This window comes from Microcebus murinus, chromosome 4 (genome assembly GCF_040939455.1).
Source record: "Microcebus murinus isolate Inina chromosome 4, M.murinus_Inina_mat1.0, whole genome shotgun sequence".
Lineage (NCBI taxonomy): Eukaryota > Metazoa > Chordata > Mammalia > Primates > Cheirogaleidae > Microcebus > Microcebus murinus.
This window is the reverse complement of record NC_134107.1, coordinates 50,914,986-50,934,561: the sequence shown is the minus strand read 5'-3', so window position 1 is coordinate 50,934,561 and position 19,576 is coordinate 50,914,986. Positions and strand designations below refer to the sequence as shown.

The window sequence follows — 19,576 nt, the reverse complement described above, 5'->3', positions numbered from 1 at the left end:
TCTATAGGAAATTAGTTTATTATGATTGGGAATAAAAGGAGAAGGGGCAGGGCACGGTGGCTCACACCTGTAATCTCAGCATTCTGGGAGGTCGGGGTGGGAGGATCGCTTGTGGCCAGCCTGGGGAACATAGAAAGACACTGTCTCTCCAAAAAGTAAAAAAACTATCTAGATGTCGTGGTGCACCTGTAGTCCCAGTCCAGGAGTTCAAGGTTGCAGTAAGCTGTGACCGCACCACCATACTCCAGCCTGGGCAGCAGGTGAGATCCTGCCTCTTAAAAACAAATAAAACAGACCTAAAAGGACAAACCCTGCATGAGTCCATTTCTATGAGGGACCTAGAATGGTCAAATACAGAGAGACAGAAAGTAGAATGGTGGTTACCAGGGCCTGGGGGAGGGAGGGAATGAGTTATTGTTTAACAGGTACAGTATTTCAGTTTGGGATGATGAAAAAATTATGAAAATGGATAGTGGTGATAGTTGCACAACAGCGAGAATGAACTTAATGCCACTGAACTGTATACTTAAAAATGGTAAATTTACCACAATAAAAAAATGCCCCCCAAAGGACTGGGATATAGTGAAATACAAAAGAGAATAAGGAAAATAGGAGGACTGCAGAGTTGGTGGGACTCTCCCACTGCTTTAAGGGACACATATGATGTGACTCAGAGAGCAGAGGCCACAGCACAGCAGAAGGGACACGCAGCGGGGACAGCGGCCTGGGGGTGAGTGGCCATGGGGAGGTGGCTCTGGAAGAAGGAAGAGCCCAGTGGGAACCCTCATCCCTCTGAGCTCAGCTCATTCCTTTGCCCACCTCCTGGCACCACGGTGATGGTCACAGACTACGTTTGCATACCTGTCTCAACTCCCCAGCTACATCCTACCTGTTTTCATTCGTTGTTTATTCAATAAACACTTAGTCAGGGCCCAGTAGTGCCAGCACTGTCGTAAGCACTTAGTGGTAGAGACGCACGCACGCACACACGCACACACACACGCACGCACGCACACACGCACACACGCACGCACACAGATTCCTGCCCTTGGGGGCCCCTACTCTAGGGATAACAATAGCTGACAACTAGACAACACTTGTCACGTATCAGGCACTGTTTTAGGTACTTCATGAACACTCATTACTTAATCTCCATGGTAACCTACTGTTCTTACTTCCATTTTAGTGTGTGGGGATCAGGCCCAGAGAGGTTAAGTCGCTTGCACAGGTCACATGGCTGGCCAGTGACAGGCCTCACAGTTCCAATTCACAGTGGGGTCCAGCGCACGCATGTTGAGGAACGGGGCAGAGCAAGGGTGCTGGGATCCAGATCTAGGATGGTGGGGACTGACTGTATGGAACATCAGCAGGGGCGAGCGTAGAGGGTGAGGCAGGGGAGACCCAAGCCTTGTGTGCAGGAGATGAGTCTGGCAGGGTGGAGGGTGGGGTGGTAGGGAGCCACGGGTTCAGAGGAAGGGACGTGCGGCCATCCAGTAGGGCAGGGCCGGGGTATGGACTTTGTGGTGACAGCAAATTAGAAAGCAAGAGATGGCTCTGATGCTTTGAAAAGAGGAATTGATCTATTTGGGCGGCTTCCTGGGTGGAAGGGGAAAAGGAAGTGTCAAAAGTTCAGGCCTGGGGCACCCTTGTGACCCTCTAGAAACCAACAAGGCCCAGGGAAGGCTGGCAGGGTCCACCTGGGGCCTGGCTGGGAGGAGAGGGGTTTGGAGGTGCGCTGAGTGGGCAGCAATCACTATCTGATTCATTCGCACATCTGCAAATATTTACTGAGGGCCCACTCTGTGTCCAGCCCACACTCGCCACTGGGATGGACAAATGCCACTGATGGGAAGCCTCGTGTTTACACGCCTACCTCCCTTGACCTGGCTGGACACATCCAGCCCAGGCCTGAGGGAGCATCTGCCCAACCCCACCTACCTTTCTCCTGCTCTGCTGCTTCACTGAGCTCTGGAAGCTTGAGCCCCACTAAGTTCTGATTTCTCATCAGGATGTGCTCCTTTGCGGAAAAGAGAAAGACAATGTCTCAGGTGATGACACCAGGCTGGCCTCTTCTCTCGGTTCTCTCTGTGGTTCTGTGACCACTCAGCCTTAGGTGGGAACGCCGGGCAGCCTTAGCGGTGGGTGGATGGGCACGGCAGGGTGAGATCCAGGCAGCTCCTCCCCCAGCCCACACAGGTGCCTGAAACTGCAGTTAGTGCTGCAGTCCTGGGTCAAGAACTACTCTTGGCGTGGTCTGTTTCAAATAAGTCCATGGGCTCTGGGGACAGGAGGGTCCCTGTGTGTGTGTGTGGCTGCTCCTGGAAACAGCCTTTGGTGATCTCAGGGCTGGCTGGAGCTTCCTGCCTCGAAGTTCTGGGCAGTGAGTACCCACTCCCAGGAGTGTGGCTTCCCCACCCCTTTGGTTCCTCAGTGGCCTTTTATGGCACCTCTTGAGCATTTGCACTCTCCACCAAATGAGGCCTGAGAACTGCCGCCTTGGGGTCTCAGCAGGTAGAGCCCCCAGAGAGAAGGGATGCTGACCACAGCATGCGGCCCATGTGGACTCACACCTGCTCTAAGCCAATCAGCACCAGGCCAGGGCCCCCAGGTGGAAACACGGGGTAGAGCTCCTAGCCCCTTATGACTTGTGCCACCAATGGATTTTTCAGTCTCTGGTGTGGCAGAGGCCACTTGAGAGGTTTGCCCCCAATAAAGAGGGAAAGGGAGGGGCCAGCAGAGGGTGCTGATGATCCAAGTGGAAGTCATGGCCAAGGCCCCTTGACATGCCTGCTTAGCAAGCTGAGGCCCACAGCCCCTCAGCTCTCAGCACGTAGGACTGGGGTGTGGGGGCGGGGTGCTCAGCTACAAGGGTAGTGGCTAGTCGCATGGGCCACCAGGGTCTCTACAACTTACCTGCAGGGTTGTAGGGAGTGGGGGGATGGTGGGGGCAGCTTATGGCCTGTGCAAAGACAAATCCCTGACTGTCTGGCCCCTTTGGCTCCGCCTTCCCTCAGGGATCTGGGACCACTGGCCCCCCATGGGCAGCCCCTCCAGGCCCTGTGCTAGGTCGTCCTGGCTAGATCGGGTTTCCCATGTAGAATGTTCACAGCAGCCAGGTCCCAGCTCCCCGGAACCTCCAATTTACAGCATTGCAAAGGTTTTGAATAGGACAGTGGCCAGCTTCGAGACGTGTTCCTGCTAGCACAGAAATCCCCTCACTTGTGCTCAAGTGCTATTGGGTGCCTCCTTTTTCTTTCCTGCCCCACACTCCCCTCTGCAGGGGCGCCAGACCCCACCCTGAGGAATCCCCGTTGCCTTGGCTTATAGTCCCCGTAAGCCTTCTAGGGAAAAGAGGGCCAGTCAGAACTTCTTTGTCTTGTTAACTCCTCTCTCCCCTACATCTCTGGACACCCCCACTCACACCCTGCCTAGGGTGGCAGCCCGTGAGAGCCCATCGTGCCCAGTCTGATGGCCAGTGGAAGTGAGGACACCAGGGCCAGTGGAAGAAATTCTCTGCGGGGAAGCAGCCCTCATCGTTGTAATTGTAGATGGAGTCAAAGCCCTGCGTTAACAGGCATCAGGAAGAAAGCTTGGGGGCATCACAAAGGAAAGGGCTATCTCGCCCCTGCGAGCCCGTCCTGGGCAGGAGCAGGCACTCCGGGAAGGGGTTCCTGTTTATGAGTCACCGACTCCGGCTAGCGGAGGAAAACGGCCCAGGAATGAGGGGCCCCCGTGCCCCTCCACACAGCCGCCCTCCCCTGAAATGTGGCTTTGTGTGGCAACTATATGCCAGGTTGACCTCTACCTGGTAACTCAGGTAAGAAGCACCTAAAACTGGTTTTTACAAAGGTAATGCCACGTAAGGGCCTGACTTCTCAGGGTGGGGAAGTTTAGGGTCCTGTAAGGCCCAAATCCAGGCCAGAGCTGCCTGCCCTGGGGCCCAGGCTCAGCCCAGAGGTCTCTGGCCCAGGGGTCCTGCTCCCCCACCCCCACTCACCTCTCGGAGCTTGGTCAGCTTCTGCATCCGCACGGGCTGCACTTGTATCTGAAAGTCTTTGAGTCCGGGCGCCTTGGCCAGCTTGCCACTGGCTTTGCCTGCAAAACGCTTCTCCTCCTCTGCCAGCGGCAGCTTGGCAAACACTTTCTGCAGCCGGGAGCCAGGCTCTTCAGGGCCACTGTCCCAGGAGACCCCCCGCAGTAGGGGGCTGCGGGGTGCAGGGGGCCGCAGCTCAGCTTTGGAGCCAACCTTGGACCCTGTAGGCTCTTCAGCTGGGCCTCTTCCCTGAGGGTCTGGGGGAGCCGCCCCTCCCAGACCCTGGGCCGGACTTCTCGGCAGAGGGCTGCCCTCCTTGGCAGTCTTTGGGAGCTGCTTCCCTAGCTCGCCCTCAATGGGGCCCGGCTGGGGGCTATTCAGGGCCATTCTCCCACTGCTGCCTGTGCTAGGAGGTGGGCCTGTGGGTGCAGCCTCGGGGTGCTGGAGAGGATCAAAGTTTTCCTTTTGTTCTATTGCAATTTCTTTGGACTTCTCAACCGTAGGAGAACGAGGAGCCAGCCTTCCCTGAGACACTTTCCTCTGGTCATTCTGCTTCCGGTCAGCTAGCCCTTTGGGGACATTCTAAAAAAGACAAGATAAAGCTGGGACCCTGGAGGCAGGCGGGGGAGAAGACAGGTGGGGCTACTTCTGCCGAGGGGCCCATTTGTACGTGTGTGTATGGAGGTACACGTGGACTTCGTGAAAGAGGAGGGCTTCTTAGGCAGGTCTCAAGCAAAGGGGACCCTCAAATAAGCCGGGGGTTTGTGAAACAGGACAATGGGACCTGCAACTCAAAACCAGCCAAGTACGTCCCCAGGGCTGGGAGCTGAAGAGGAGAGTAGAATAGAAGGCTGCTTTGGCCTCAGCTCCATTGCCCCAGATTCTAGTCTTGGCTCTGCCTGGCAGGGCCCTTAACTCTTAGGGACCCAGGTTTGTGAACCCTCTGAAATTATATGCAGATGTGTATGTTAGTCTGTGTGAAGGGGTGTCTTTCTTGGAAGAAAATCCACAACTCTCAACTTCTTAGAGAGTTCCACAATCCAAAAGGCATTAAGGATCACTGGAGGAGGCAGTTCTCGCAAATATCTTACTCTCAGATGTTCAAAGTTTCTGCATTCTTCTTTCCTTCCCCACGGGAAACCTGCTTTGTGACAGCGTGTGGGTCTGTGGATGCACGTGGCTGTCTTGTGTGTGAGCTGAAATTCTTCCAGAGAACTCTATCGTGGGCGCAGCTCTAGATGAGACTGAATTCTAATGTGACCCCCAACACACCTCAGGCACATGGGCACCTGGCTCTGAGCAGGGGCCAGCACTTCTATTGCTCATCAACAAGTTTGAGGCTTTCCTGGCTGCCCAAGGCAGAATCCCAACCAGGGGCTGGTGCTTTCCTGCAGTTTTCACTGGTGCTGGCAGGGGCTGCTGGGCCTGGAGGTCCACCTTATCTCTGCCCAGCAGAGACTGGGGCAGGGCTGTGAGCATTACCCTAGGAGGTCGCCCCCACTGCATCCTGCCTCCCCACCACTCCACCTCAGACCTCCAGTCACGATGGGGCAGAGCAGTCTGCTGGTTTACCCAGCCCGACCCTCCACTCACGTATGTACACACACACACACACACACACACACACACACACACACACACACGCATGCACGCACACACTTGCAGGCTGCCCAGGGGCCACCCTGGACTTCTGGGAGACTGTGTCTCCCACACCGGAGTCATCTACATTGGGCAAAGCTCAAACTCACAGGCTCGCCAAGCTGAGGTGAAGAGACTTCGGCCTCATCCCCCCTCTGTTGGAGAAAGTAAACACAGGTCAGTCAGCAATGGGGAGAACCATATTTCCTCCTGACATACCCTCAGGGAGGCCCGAGCAGTGGTGTAAACGCCTCCACCCCCGGCACCCTCATCTCCAGTGGGTCAGGAGGGCCCTGGATGTTGGGGGTCAGAGGAGAGACCCACTGTCACAGAAACAGTGCAGCAAGGGGGGCCCCGTTACCTGTGCTGGAGCTCCGGGCAGAGGGGACTGTGGGCCACTGCACACACCCAAACCTGGAATGGTCCAGACACTGGTAAGCGATGTCTAGCACCCCACACCCTCAGCTGTGCCTTTATCTGCATCCACCTCCCCCGAATGTCCCCCCTAGCAATCTCAGGCCCAGAGCCAGCAGTGCCACCATTTGTTGGCTACCTCCCACATGCCAGCTTCTGTGCTGGGCCCTCATTGCACCCTCACAGGAACCATATGAGGAAACTGAGGCACAGGAACCTGGCCTGAGCATGCCCCATGGCACTGAAGAGGGTAGCTGCTCTCCCTGGCCCCCTGCCCCTCCCCCCTTTCTGGCTCAAGGGTGTGGCCCTGGACACAGCCTAATGCAAGGGAAGAAATCAAAAAGCAAAGAGGCCTTTCCAAATAAGCTCTGTGATGACCGGAGTCCTCCCTGAGCAGAGAGAGCCCGTCACAGTCCCTTCCTCTCCCTCTGGCCTCATCCTGGGCTAGACTGGCCTCCTCGGGGCTGGCCCAGCCTGGCGCCCCTGGGGAAGGGGAATCGGCAGGCTGGGGAGCACCCTGGTCAGCTCAGGCTGGGCCACCACCCCCAGGGAGAGGCAGGGTGGGAAACTCCCTGGTGGCTGCGCCTCACCTGCTGGGGTGGGGACAGTAAGAGAGTTGCTCCGAGAGGATGCGGGAGAAGCTCCGGGGCTGAGGTTGGGGGAAACAGCTGTGGAGACAGACACAAATTGGCCAGAGTTCGTGAATGTCTAGGACTTTAGCCCAACAAAGACATCCTTCTAGGTATTTCTGAGCCCTGGGAACTGGGTCTGCCTTTTTGGGGTCAGGGGCATAGAAGGCTCCCACTACAGCCCAGCCCTCAGGTCATTTGGGGGATGGAGGGTGAGGGGTAGGGTCATACTCCGAAGCCTACCTGGCCTGACCTCAAAGCACCTTCCAGAAACTGAGAACCTGCATTGCTTGGCAGGCATAGCTCCAAAGGCTGTACCTTCTAGACTCCCTGATTTCAAATGTTCCTCTTGTCCCCCTAAGTACATTTGCACTTATCTAAAAAACTTGGCCCAACCTTTTGCTCAGAAGAATGATTCTAACACAGAAGTAGCAGGAGGATTTCAGGGCCTAGGACAATCTTTCCTCTAACCCAAAATTCCCCCAAAGGCCACCTCCCCTTCCCCAGAGTGCCTAGACTCCTTCCTGGGGCCTGCGGTTGGAGCTCAGAGGGAGCGAGCCCAGGGCGGCCTCTCCAGAAATCCGAGGGGGCTCTGGCCAATGGAGCGGGGTCTCCTGGGGAAGGTGGGTGGCCCGGGCGTCTGTGCTTATGGGCCTCACTCAGAGCCATTCTCCCCACGCAGTGGGGGGCAGGGAGGGGGGAAAAGGGAGGCGAAAGCTGGGGGTAGGGGAGAGGTCCAAGTTAAGTTCATGCCACCATATGGGCTCACATTTCTTGGCAAAACAGGAAGTCACAAGGGTCACACACGGGGCCAAAAAGTGAAAAGCAGGAGTTTTCTGGGCTAGAGTTGGGAAGGCATTTTGGAGCCTCTGAAACTGAGCAAGGTGCCCTATACTTGCAGGACCCTCTCCACCGCGCTGAGCTCTCATGGGGCCTGGGGGCAGGTGAGGTAAAGGCCACCCCGTCGGAGGCCAGGCTCCTGCTGCAGCTGGCGCCTGCTCCTTCCCTCCCCAGCCCTCCAAGCCCTCCTTGGAGGGGCCTGGGCAGCCACCTGCCGGCCTGGCCCTGCCCTACCTGTCGGGGAGTCTCCAGGGCTGCTCCTGGACTTCCTTCCACGGCGGGTCAGGAATCGCTCACTCACCGACTTGGCTTCTTCCAGCAGCGCCAGGTTTTTCTTCTTGTCCTCCTCTGAGATGCTGATGTCCGGCAGCTGGTCATTTACCAGGTCAATGATGTGCCCCGTAGGGTCTACAGAAGGAGGGTGAGCTGGGCGTGAGCCACTGCGTGCTCGGCACGAGGCTGAGAGGCCCTGCCATGCCACACTCAGTCCAGGGACGCTGACCCCGCCAGCCACACCTCAGCCTGATGCCACAGAGAGGGCGCATGGGGACAGACATGTCCTCCTCAGCAGGCCTGGCCCCTCCGGCTTGTAGCCTGTGGCTGTGGCAGGTCCTTTGTCACAAACAGTGATGAAGCCATTTTGGTTCCCAGCACTGCTCTGAGCTCTGCCGTGAATGGAAGGCCATCAGGGCCCCCTCCACACCCTCTGCTCCCCCTAGCCTGTTCTTGCTTCAGGTCTCTGTTTCTTTAACAAGCCAATGGGCCCAAGGTCTGCGGACAAATGCAGGAGTCCAAAGATCACGGGCCATGGACACAAACCCTCCCCTCACATGGTTTACCCCCATTCTTCTCCAGAATTGCCCCTTCTCCAGCAGCCCCTCTGCAAGGGGTGGGTGAATGACACCTCCTCTCACCCAGCTACTCAGGGGCACGGGAGTCACCCCTAAGTCCTTGCATTTATCTTAAGTATCTCTGCAAACCGCCCCTCATCTCTGTTCCTGCTCATTCGCTCTTACCTGAACAATCACATCAGCCTCTGGCAGGTCCCAGCCCTCAGGCGAGCCCCTCCAGCCCGCTCTCCACTGCCTGGTGGAGTGACCTTCCTGAGAGCCACGTCTGGCCGTGCCATTCTCTGCTCATGTCATGGGGATTCCTGCTCCTCAGTGTGGAGTCCAAACCGGTCTCAGACAATTTTGCCGGCCCCACATTCTCCTGCCAAAGGCCCTCCACTCCAGTCTGTCTGTAGGCAATGGCGTCTGTCTCGCCCCCAGCCTCCATGACCCCTTCTTCTGGCAGCGGCTCCTCACTTTTCACTGGGTAAACCCCTCTAGTTCCCCAGTACGTTAGTTAGGCAGGAGCTGGCCAAGCCCATCCCCCGCCCACCCCAAGTGCCAAGAGTGGGAACATGTACCAGCCTTGGCCTGTCAATGAATTCGATCCCCTTGGCCACAGGAATGGGCTCAGGGATGGCGGCAACCCTGGGAACTGTGTAGGTGCATGGGCAGGAGGAAGCCTCTCTCCACTGATGGGATGTAAGCCTGGAGCTGCTCGGAGCCACTTGCTAGCATGCGTGAAGAGCCTGCCCAAGAAGAAGGCTCACACACAAGAAAGAAGACTTGCGAGATGGAATGGGGCAATCTAATAACCCAGTTCAAGAACTGGATCCAGCAGTACCTGAGATCCCAAGCCCTGGCTTTTATTATTTTTTTTTTTTTTTTGGTGTAAGGTCGCTTGAGTTGAGTTTCTGTCCTTTCGAAGGGTCCCAACTAATACACAGGGTGGAGCATTGCAGTTGCCTTTCCTCCCTCTTGTCTATCTGCCCAGCTTTCTAAGGCACTACTCAAATACCGTGTCCTCTGGAATACCTACCCAAACCTTCCCCCTCCCCAGAAAGACCTGGTCCCCTTCTTACCTTGGTTTCCCCAGCTCTTCTGAGGAGGCCCTTATAATATAGTGTCCTGATTATATCTGCTCACTTCTCAGTCTCCTCATAGACTATGAACAACATGAAGGCAGGGACCAACTCTGTATTCTATGTTCCAACAGGCCACGAGAAGCCATCTGGGGAACGAGAAGGTGACCAGGGCAGCCAGCCGTCCACCCAAGTACACGCCTGCCCAGCTGTGGGCCTTTCTAGCAAGGGCTGGAGGACTCAGCCCCAGAATTGAGCCTCACCCAGCTGTTCTGTCTTTCTTTGACTTCCTCACCTTCATTTTCATGCCCTGCTCTTGTCTTTTTACCAAAAGAAATTGAAATTAGACCTCTGGACGCAGGCACAGAGGGGCTGTCTACACTGTTGGGCTTATATGGATGGGCTGCCTTGGAGACAGGGGAGAGGAAGGGGCTGAGCCGGACCACGCTGACAAGCTTCAGCCTTACTACTCAATATGCCTTCAGATTGGCCAGGCCCTTACCCACAGACGTCAGCGAAGCAGTGGAAACCTTCAAGTGTCGGTGAGAAAGCCTCTTGTGGGGACCGTGAACTCTAAAAGACAGAACAGAGTCATCTTGTTAATCCACAGCTTGAAAATAGGCAAAAATTGCCTGCATGTTCTTTCAAAGTCATCCTAGAACATCACCCCACAAGCTTCTCTAGGGCTCCTCTGCCTCTCAGCTTGGGAACTTATTAGAAAGGCCGGTTCTCCGGCCCTACCTCAGACCTAGCAGCTCAGAAACTCTAGGGGTGGGTCCAGCAAGCTGCGATTTAATGAGCTCCCCAGGTGCTTCTCATGCACGCTAAAGTACCTGCTCTCAAGGGTTGCAACTTACACTCACTACTTACTATTTATTAGGGCCCAGACTCTGAGCTAATACCTAACTTGCAGAAATCTCAAAAAATGTAAATAACCGTTGTCTGGTGGAGATGCAGATGATTTGCATTTGGGAGAAAAGATAATAACACGGTTTCATTGTCCTGTAGAACATTAGCCTATTTTATATCTAATTTAGCAATTTTATTCCAGCATTCTTTCCCTCCCCTCTGACTATACATGTGTATCCATTTCTGTGTTCTCCTTTGAACCAGCTTGGTTGTCCTGCTGCTTCCCTTATTAATAAGTAGATCTTTGACATATGATCACTATATATCTGTGTGAGAATTATCTTGTTACCTTTTTGAATATTATACCTAGACAATCTCATTCCAGCTAGACCGATGCATGGCTAGTGTTGCGTAAAACCAAGACACAGACATCCCCATGTACGTGAGCCTATGTCCCCTGCAAGAGGTCACAGCCCGCACAGGACCCACTTTGGCCAGGGCCAGGACTCTACAGTCACCTTTCAGGTTCATCTGCAAACATCTGGGCAGTTATTACGGGAAACTCCCCTGCTGTGCTTTGTGCTTTTCTTAAAGGCTGGCAGAGTGCAAAGGGCCAAATCCAGGAGAGGAAGTATCATTTTGGGAGGAAGATAATGGAAAAATCCCAAACTCTCCCATTTTGAAAAACTGCTTGATTGGATTTTAACCCATAAAATGATACAAAAAAAGAAGAAAAGATTTATAAAAAATATAGCTGTCTGATCCCCACATTCTAGGAAATACTATTCATCACAGCACAAGGATCCGGCACCTGGCATGTGTACCTGTTGGCCAGGTTTTTGTCGGTTTCTCCTTCTGGTGAGCTGGCATCCCCCGTCAGGACTATCGTGGGTGGGCTGCAGGAGAGTCCTGCGGTGGGAGGGCCCTGCTGGTTTAGAACAAAAACACGGACAGAGTTAGGCTGGGGCTGGTGGGAGCTTCCCGGGGCTGAGCTGGAGCATTTATTCCAGCATCACGATGCTCAGAGCCATGTTGATAAGGGGACGAATGCAGTTTGGTTCCCCCATGCCCAGCTTTATCGAGGTATAATTGACAAGCAAAAATTGTATGTATTCAAGGTGTACAATGTGATGTTTTGATATACATATACACTGTGAAATTATATTATTAGCTTATTACCACAATTAAGCTAATAAATATATCCACCAACTCACAAAGTTACTTTTTGTGTGTGTGGTGAGAATACCTAGCAAATTTCAAGAAAACAGTACATTATTATAAACTACAGTCACCATGCTGCCCATCAGATCACCAGAACTCATTCATCTTATTGATAGAACTGAAAGTTTGTGCCCTTTGACCAGTATCTCCCCATTTCCCCATCCCCCAGCCTTTGGCAACCACCATTCTGCTCTCTGTTTCTGTGAGTTCAGCCCTTGTTAGATTCCACATATAAGTGAGATCACGCAGTATTGCCTTTCTGTGCCTGGCCTATTTCACGTAGCACAATGTCCTCCAGGTTCACCCATGTTGTTGCAAATGGCAGGATTTCCTTCTTTTTTAAAGGCTGAATAATATTCTATTGTGTGTATATTTATTTTTTCACATTTTCTTTATCCATTCATCCTTCCCGGGATGCTTAGATTGTGTCCATACCTTGGCTTTTGTGAATAATGCACAAATACAGTTTATCTGGATGATTCAGGAGAAAAAATAGGCAGTTTCTCCTTTTATTACTCAGCAGGCATTCACCCAAGCTTAACACAGTCCACTTTTCATGCACGAAGCCCAGGGAAACTGCAAGCTGTCCCTTGTTACTCTCAGTGGCAATGCAGGAAAAGGATGGTGCAGAGTCCTCAGGCTGTGGCCTGCCTGGCTGGGGAGGAATCAAAGCCAGGAGAAAAGGTGGTGGCACCCACACATTGCTGCTGTTCAGTGACAGTCCCCTTGGGTGGTTTTGACATTGCAGTAAAGGTGATTTGTTCAATGGGTCATGGTTTGCAGCTTAATTTTTTGCTACTTTGTAAACATATTTATCCAAATAAATATATATTTCTGAAATTAGAACAACAGTTATGGACTGGTCCTTGCACTTTCGAGGTATTATGTCACAACTCCCAAGTAAATAACTATCGAAATGAAAGTTATTATATCCTAGGTTGGGGAAGTTGTAGTGTCCTTTGTATGTGCATATGCTACAGATGGTTGTATAGATTGTAAAACCACGTCAGGGGTATAATAAATATTTGTTGAGTAAATAAATGAATGAATGAAATAAAAGCAATATGGAATACGATCCATAAAAATGCACCTCCACCTGTTTTCCCAGGCCAAAAGGAGGTAAAAATGGGACCCCGTTAACAGTGATATACTCAGCATCTCTCTGGTTCTTGCACTGCCTGCTATTGCGGCATTTTCATCTCAGAATGGTTCCCGGTTATGTCTGGGAGACTCTCCAGGGGTTTTCGCTGATGTCCCTTCATCAACTTAAGACGGTGCCAGCCATTTTCCTCCTGCTCCTCCCCGCCCCTGACCGGCCTGTGCTGTCGCTGCTGCCAGGGCCCTCTGAATGCCACTGCCCTTGCCAAAGGCCTGCCCCCTCGATATCCTGAAATTTAAAAAAAGGCCTGCCTTCTAATTCTCTGAGTGGGTCACCGCCGCCTCCCACTGTTGGTGCTGCTTCCTGCAGCCACTTTCCCTGGGAAGCCAAGTCCTTCTGGAGCCCTGGGCATTAGCGTCCTTACCTCCGCTGGCCCTGAGAAGCCGTGGCCTGGCGCTGCCGACGGGCTGGGGCCTCACAGAGCCAGGGCTGGGCTGGGCTCGGGAGCCCTCGGCACGCAGGTGTTGGTTCCTCAGCAGGTGGGGAGGAGGCCCTCTCTCCTCTTCAAATATTACACCTTGTTAAATGGGTCCTGTACAGTGCTGTCTGGACTTCTTAAATCCCACAACTTTTAGTGAAACCAGCTTTGCCCATTTTCATTTGCGTCTCTTCCCTTCTTTGGCCCCAAACATAAGGCCGTGTGAGCTGGAGAAGTCTCTGAGTGAGAGTCCAGCCAGGGGAACACTGTGTTGCTTCCCTTGCAGAAAGGACGCTTTTATGTGGCAACCCTAAGCCAGATCCCTGAGAAGACGACATTCCTCGGGCTCTCTGCTCACATTTCTGCTCATCAACTACTAGCTGTGTGTCCTTGGGCAAGTTATTCAGCCTCTCTGTGCTCAATGATTATAAACTCTAACTCACAAGGTTGGTGTGAAGATTAAAACTAATGTTATAAGGCACCTAGCACTTGATTGTTATTTTTAATGTGAGTATATTACTGTCAGATTTCTTTCTGTCTCATTCAACACATTTTGGTTATCTCCACGTGCCAGGAGCAGCTTGAGATACGAAGAGAAGACTCTCAAGGGGTGACAGTCAAGCAAGGGGTACAGAGAAGTAACTAATACTTATAATAAGTATAAGGTAATAGGTGTGGGCCATATTTTGTGCAAGTTCACAGGAAAGAGAAGAAAACTCTGTAGTCAGGGGAGTTGGAGAAGACTCTATAGAGGAGCAGATATTTGAGCTAGGTCTTGAAGGATGAATAGGGGCTGGCAGGATAAAGATATTGGGGGACAGGACTCAGGCAAAGAGAGTAACATTAGCAGAAGCATAACTGGGAATTAGGGGTTTGTTAGTGTAGCTGGAGCAAGCGCATGGGCTGTGGGGTGTGCCAGACGGGAGAGGTCAGGGCAGGAGGAAGAATGTGAAACTAGCATAACAGGCTGAGCAGCTTCTGAAGGACCTTGAAGCTACTCCAATGAGTTTGGTCTTTATGGTTATAGAGATGGGGAGTCCTGAAGTTTAGGTTGGGGAGTAACCACCCAAAGAGAAAACACAGAAATATTGGCAGCAGATCCGTTCATGAATCCCCATGAATCCTACATTGGTTGAGACAATGGAAGCAGCTCTGTTAGAGCACCCGTCCTCCCCTGTAGAGATGACGAGGAGCTCCCTGGTGCATGGGAGCTGTGTCACGCTCCATTTGGACACCCACAGTCGGCCAAGGGGGAGCGACAGAAAGCCAGCATGATGTTTGTGGCTGGAACCAACACTGGCTTATTATTAAAATGAAAGGTGGCTCTATTCTGAGAGAGCCAGTTCTCCCTGCCTTTCGTCCAGTGGGCTCCCCTGGTGGGAGGCCAGCAGGCAGCAGAGAGGCTGGGGGCTTCCAGGGGGCCAGAGGGAAACGGGACGATCTTAGACCATGGGGTGGGGGCCTGAGGACACGCAGTGGAACACTCCAGGGGGGCTGAGTGTGTCAAAATGGCAGGTGACTGGATGGAGGTGAGGGCAGGCAGGGCTGGCAGGGGGTTGCCAAGCTAAAGCAGAGAGCCATGGAAGAGGAAGAAATGGGGATTTTCTACTGTGTGGATTCTCAGGTGAGTGGGAAGCTTTCCCAGAGGCTTCTCTTCACATCATTAAAGGATTTCGGGCTAGTGTGGTCTCGTGGATGTCAATGGAGCAACAAGCATCCTCCAAAGCATTTATCTGAGCTCAGAGGTGCAAATGAGAGACTTTGGGTGCATTTGCTGGAGTAGTGTTTACAAATATTTTAATTAGTTACTAACATTCCTTAATAGGAAGAATTCACATAAAGGTCTGGAAATCCTGCTTTTTTTGAAACTGAGAGATCAAGCAATCTTGGCTCTACATTTCTACAGAGTAACCCTCGGTTTAAGCTACCTGAAACTGGCTTGCTTTAATCATTTATCCCAGCCCCAAAGGCATCCTAGCCCCAGAGGTTACTGTCCTTGTGTCACATGATTCTTATTCTGGCTGGTTTTCTGGGGCACAGGAGGTTTGTGCTTAAAATCTCCCCCACCCACAGCACCTAGATGGCTTTGTGCCTGACTATCACCATGGGAACGCCAAGAGAAACTTCAACTATGCTTGTAACATGTATGGGGTTCTTTCCTGGGTAGATTTTATTTCAACTTATGCAAGTTTGAGCTCTGAAAACTGCCTTTTTCATGTTTGTCATATTTAGAGAATTTCTTTCTTATGAGTCCTTTGGTGAACAGGAAGAAATGCATTTTGGCTAAAATATCATTTTCACATGTGTTCTATTATATGCTTTCTGTCATCCCTTGTGGGGGATTTACAAATTCCCACATGCATTGATACAGATGCGCTGTGTCTGTTTAAAGGGTCAGGATGGGCCAACTGTGAACTAACTTCTTCATGTTGTGTTCTGAAAAAATAGCTGTGGTAGTCATGGTGGAATTAGGGTATGTACCCATTTCTAAGAGTTTCGTGTGTTCAGTTTACTAAGTAGAATACAGATTTTGTTTTTTATTGACATACTACTTTTTAAAGCAACTTGAAATAACCAACAATACAACATAAGCTATAAAAACATGAGACTATGTAAATGAGGGAAGAATTTGATAAATACAAATATCCCTGCAAGACAAAGAGAAATGCATGCTTGTAACCAGGCAGGGTTTGGCTCTGAGGTCAAACTCTCTGACCTCAAACCTAGTGACAAGCCTGTGATCCATGTGGTCCCGGCTCTGGGAAGGATCGCCTTCAAGAACTGTTCCGTAGACAAAAACCAACAGAAAAAGAACTTTGTTCTTTACTCTCATCTCTCAAAGTGCACACAAGGAGAACAAACCTTACTCCCATCCTCCCCTTCATCCCCCCTTTTTTCTTTCCTACACTGTTCTCACGCCCCACACTCTGATGACTCTTCACTTGGGTGCTCTCCCCACCCAGATCTCTGTCTCTCTCTCTCTCCTCTCTCTCTCTCCATCTCTCTCCCTCTCCAGCCTTTGCTCCCCTAGCTCCATCCAGTTATTTATTTCGCAGATTGTCTTAGCCTCTCTTTTTATGATCGACTCACAAGAGTTTACAAAAGAGTCTTGCGGAGGACAGATCTTCTCAGAGAAGAGCGGGGCCCTGCCCTGGCAATGATAAGATTCCCTTTGGAGTCCAGGGAAGGGATGAAGTCTGTGAACACTCCCAGGTTACTATGCCTTGTTCTATCCATTCATCTAGCAGACATTTATTGAATGCCTATTGCAGCCAGGGTCTACGTAGGGCCTGGGATGACAAAGGTGAACCAGGCAGGCCTCTGCACTGCTTCCTGTTAGCACAATGGGATGGGGACAGGAGTGGAAGTGCCCTCTGCATCTATGACTGATAGTGTCCTCAGTGTTGACACCTACCGGGTGAATGGGTGCAAGGCACTGGAGTGAGCTGCTTTCTGGTGTGAGCATTCTCTGCCAGCTGGCTAAAGACCATGTGCAGCAGAGCTCTCCTACAGTGGCCCCCATGCACAGAACTATGGGCACCCCCACTCGGAAGAGGGCCTGGGCAGAGGTGACCACACAAAAAGCCATAAACAAGCCAGGGGTGGCAAGTGCCAAGCCTGTAGCCACAGACACACACAATTCCAAGCTGCTTAAACACCAGGAAGCATCAAGCAATCAGGGGGAAATCCTCTAATCCCCTGATGGAACATCCTAAAAAGCTCTTTACCCTCTCTCTCTAATGTGTACAAAATACATAGATCATAAAATCAAAGTGTTCTTTCCCTGATCAGCTCACAGAATGGTTGAGCAAGCTCTGGGAAACTTCTAGTTTTCTGCAGAACTCTTTGATGGGCACGTTAATGTGTTGTGCAGGCTACTTTCATTCTAGCAGGGGCTCTGTAAAAAGTAATCCAGGAGAGAGAGTGTCAGAAGATTCCAGAGGCCTTTGGGGTGAATTCTGCCAGATTTTAATGCAGTGTAAACACCCATCTCTGCTCCCACTCTGAGCTGTCAAACAGAAGGCTGGCGCTCAAGAAGGCTCGTGTGGGCCGTGCAACCCAACATGCAGCCGGCCAGGCAAGTTACTGGCGTGGGGACTGCACGGGCCTCGGGTTCAGGAGCCACACTCGCTTATGACACAGCTTCCCACTTACTACCTGCGTGACCTTGGCAAGTTACCTTGCCTCTTGGTGCCTTGGTTACCTCATCTATAAAATAACTATCCCACAGGGTAGTTACAAGAATTAAATAGGTTGATATAGAAATAGGATTTCCAGATACAAGACAGGGTGCCCCAGTTATATTTGAATTTCAAATATACAATCAATAATGTTTTAGTGTAACCATGTCCCAAATATTGCATGGACATAGCTACATTCTCTCTCTCTCTCTCTCTTTTGTTTTTTGAGACAGGGTCTTGCTATGTTGCCCAGGCTGGTCTTAAACTCCTGGGCTCAAGTGATCCTCCTGCCTCAACCTCCGAGTAGCTGAGACTACAGGCATGTGCACCACACATAATGTATAACTGTATTTTTTATTTGCTAAATCTGGCAGCCCTAGATGGAAAGCCTGTGGAAGGGCACCCGGCACCTAGTACATGCCCAGTAAGTGTTAAATATTATTCCGTTATTACCACCTTTGGGACTGAATTAATTACTTTGACGTTTGGTTTTGAGGAGATTATTGCTCTTACTTCTGCGTCTGATCCACCATGTGGAGCTGGATTAGGAGGCCCCAGCCCTTGTGTTCATGGGGCCACGAGCCTCTTCCCTGGGGCATCTGGCCACGCAGGCCCACGTGTTCAGTGACTCCCAGAGAAGCCCACCTCCAGGGCCACCTTCATCTGGCTCCATTGCCTGCCTCACCCCCTGCTTCTCAAACCAATGGATGCCCTTTGTGGCTTACAGACACGGAAGCAAAGAAACAAATGTGGGTGGAGGGAAGTGGCACTTAATCAGCCCTACTGTGTGCCGGGCCCCGTCCCAGACGCTCCTCGCGTTTGCTCATTTAGTCTTCCCAGCAATTCCATGAATGGACCTCAAGACACAGATCTACAAATTGGGAGTGACAAAACCTCCCCAACTCACAGAATTGCGAAGAAGAAATGAGGAGATGAAAGTGAAGGCCCTGAGCGTAGAATAGGTGACTGATAACATTTCTTTTCTCTCCCTTCTTTTCTTATTTTGATCCCCATTTTATCAATGAAAACACTGATTTGCCCAGGACCGTGCTGCTTGTCAACAGTGACTAAACACAGGCTGTGTCCTTCCCACTGTCCCACACAGCTCCTATAACTGTCACAGCTGTCTTTGGTCTCACCTCCCCTGGCTCCTGGTGTCCTGCTGGCCTCCGACATTTCTCTCTTAGTCTTTCAAGCTGCATCTTCCTGCATGGAAGGTGCCTCTTCCTCTAGGAAGCCCTTGGAGTCAGCAAGAGGCTGAATACACAGCAGCGGGAAAGACAACAGGGACAAGGGGTGTCCTTGGCTCCCTGCCCCTCTCACCAATCCATGGGCCCAGGCTCGCTAGGGGTGCATTTCTCTGCCCTGGAATTGGCCAAGCACTGTGGGCTGGGCCATCTCCCAGCAAGCGCATCCTATCATAAGCAGGTCACATTTTGTTCTCCTTAAAAGAATCTTATAGAAACATTTCAATGTTTATTTCACTCATAAATTCCCAGGAATGCACAATAGTTTTCCTAACCGCCCGGGCACAAGGATAAATATAGGCCAGATGGGAATATTAGCTTCCTTTCCCCGATGTCACATGACTAGGCCTGGGCTAGGAAACCAAGGAAGAGCCCCAGCCCTTCGCCCCCTCCCAGCTCAGGCTGGTATGGTGAGTTTAGCCCCTGCAGACGGGCCTGGCAGGCAGCCTGGGAGAGAAGACCCTGCTGGAAGGCACCCTGGGGTGGTGGAGAAATCAGAGGCCTAGACCGGAATTCTCCCAGGTGACCTGGGGCAAGTTATTTAACTTCCCTGACTTTCATGTTCCTGAACATTATATTGAGCGAATAATCCCCATTCTAGGCTTGTTTTAAGGATTAAATGAGAAAAAGCAATAATAATAATGACAGTGAGGGTGGCAGTGCCGGGTGGGCACCGTGAGGCTATATCCCAGATCCCTCTCTTCTAGCCGGGAGGGCAGACAGGGCCTGCCTCAGGAGGGAGTGGCTCCAGCAGAACAGGAGTTAGTGCTCCTATGACAGGACAAAAGGACTCTCTGGGGACTTTCAAGAAAAAACAATTACTCCAGTGGCAAGTCCTAAGGGCGCAGGAGGGAGGAAGTGCCCCAGCTGAGGTCTGCTGGTTCCCTGGCTCCACCCGGGCTCCCCAGTGTCTGCGCTGCAGATCTCCAATGCACCGCGGGCCTGCCCTGCCTCTGCTGGACCCTCTTTCCTGCCACTGTCCACTTTATTCCTAGAAACCAGGGATAAATAATCACAGATTATCCTGCCTTCTTC

The 19,576-nt window shown here is 51.8% G+C and overlaps 1 protein-coding gene across 4 annotated transcripts in view; it reads right to left on the bottom strand.

Moving 5' to 3' along the window:
* The window catches only part of IRAG1 (inositol 1,4,5-triphosphate receptor associated 1), a 122,393-nt gene that overhangs the window by 49,823 nt on the left and 52,994 nt on the right, over positions 1 to 19,576 (bottom strand). For 2 of the 4 annotated variants that reach the window (XM_012755811.2, XM_012755814.2), the window contains exons 2-9: positions 11,140 to 11,240; positions 9,969 to 10,039; positions 7,789 to 7,962; positions 6,676 to 6,753; positions 6,033 to 6,085; positions 5,782 to 5,826; positions 3,998 to 4,615; positions 1,939 to 2,017 (exon numbers count right to left, since the gene is read on the bottom strand). In XM_012755811.2, coding sequence (XP_012611265.2) covers positions 1,939 to 2,017; positions 3,998 to 4,615; positions 5,782 to 5,826; positions 6,033 to 6,085; positions 6,676 to 6,753; positions 7,789 to 7,962; positions 9,969 to 10,039; positions 11,140 to 11,240 — 1,219 coding nt within the window. Of the gene's footprint in view, positions 1 to 1,938; positions 2,018 to 3,997; positions 4,616 to 5,781; positions 5,827 to 6,032; positions 6,086 to 6,675; positions 6,754 to 7,788; positions 7,963 to 9,968; positions 10,040 to 11,139; positions 11,244 to 19,576 lie in introns of all 4 variants that reach the window. The other 2 variants (XM_012755812.2, XM_076002181.1) reach the window with 1 other exon arrangement.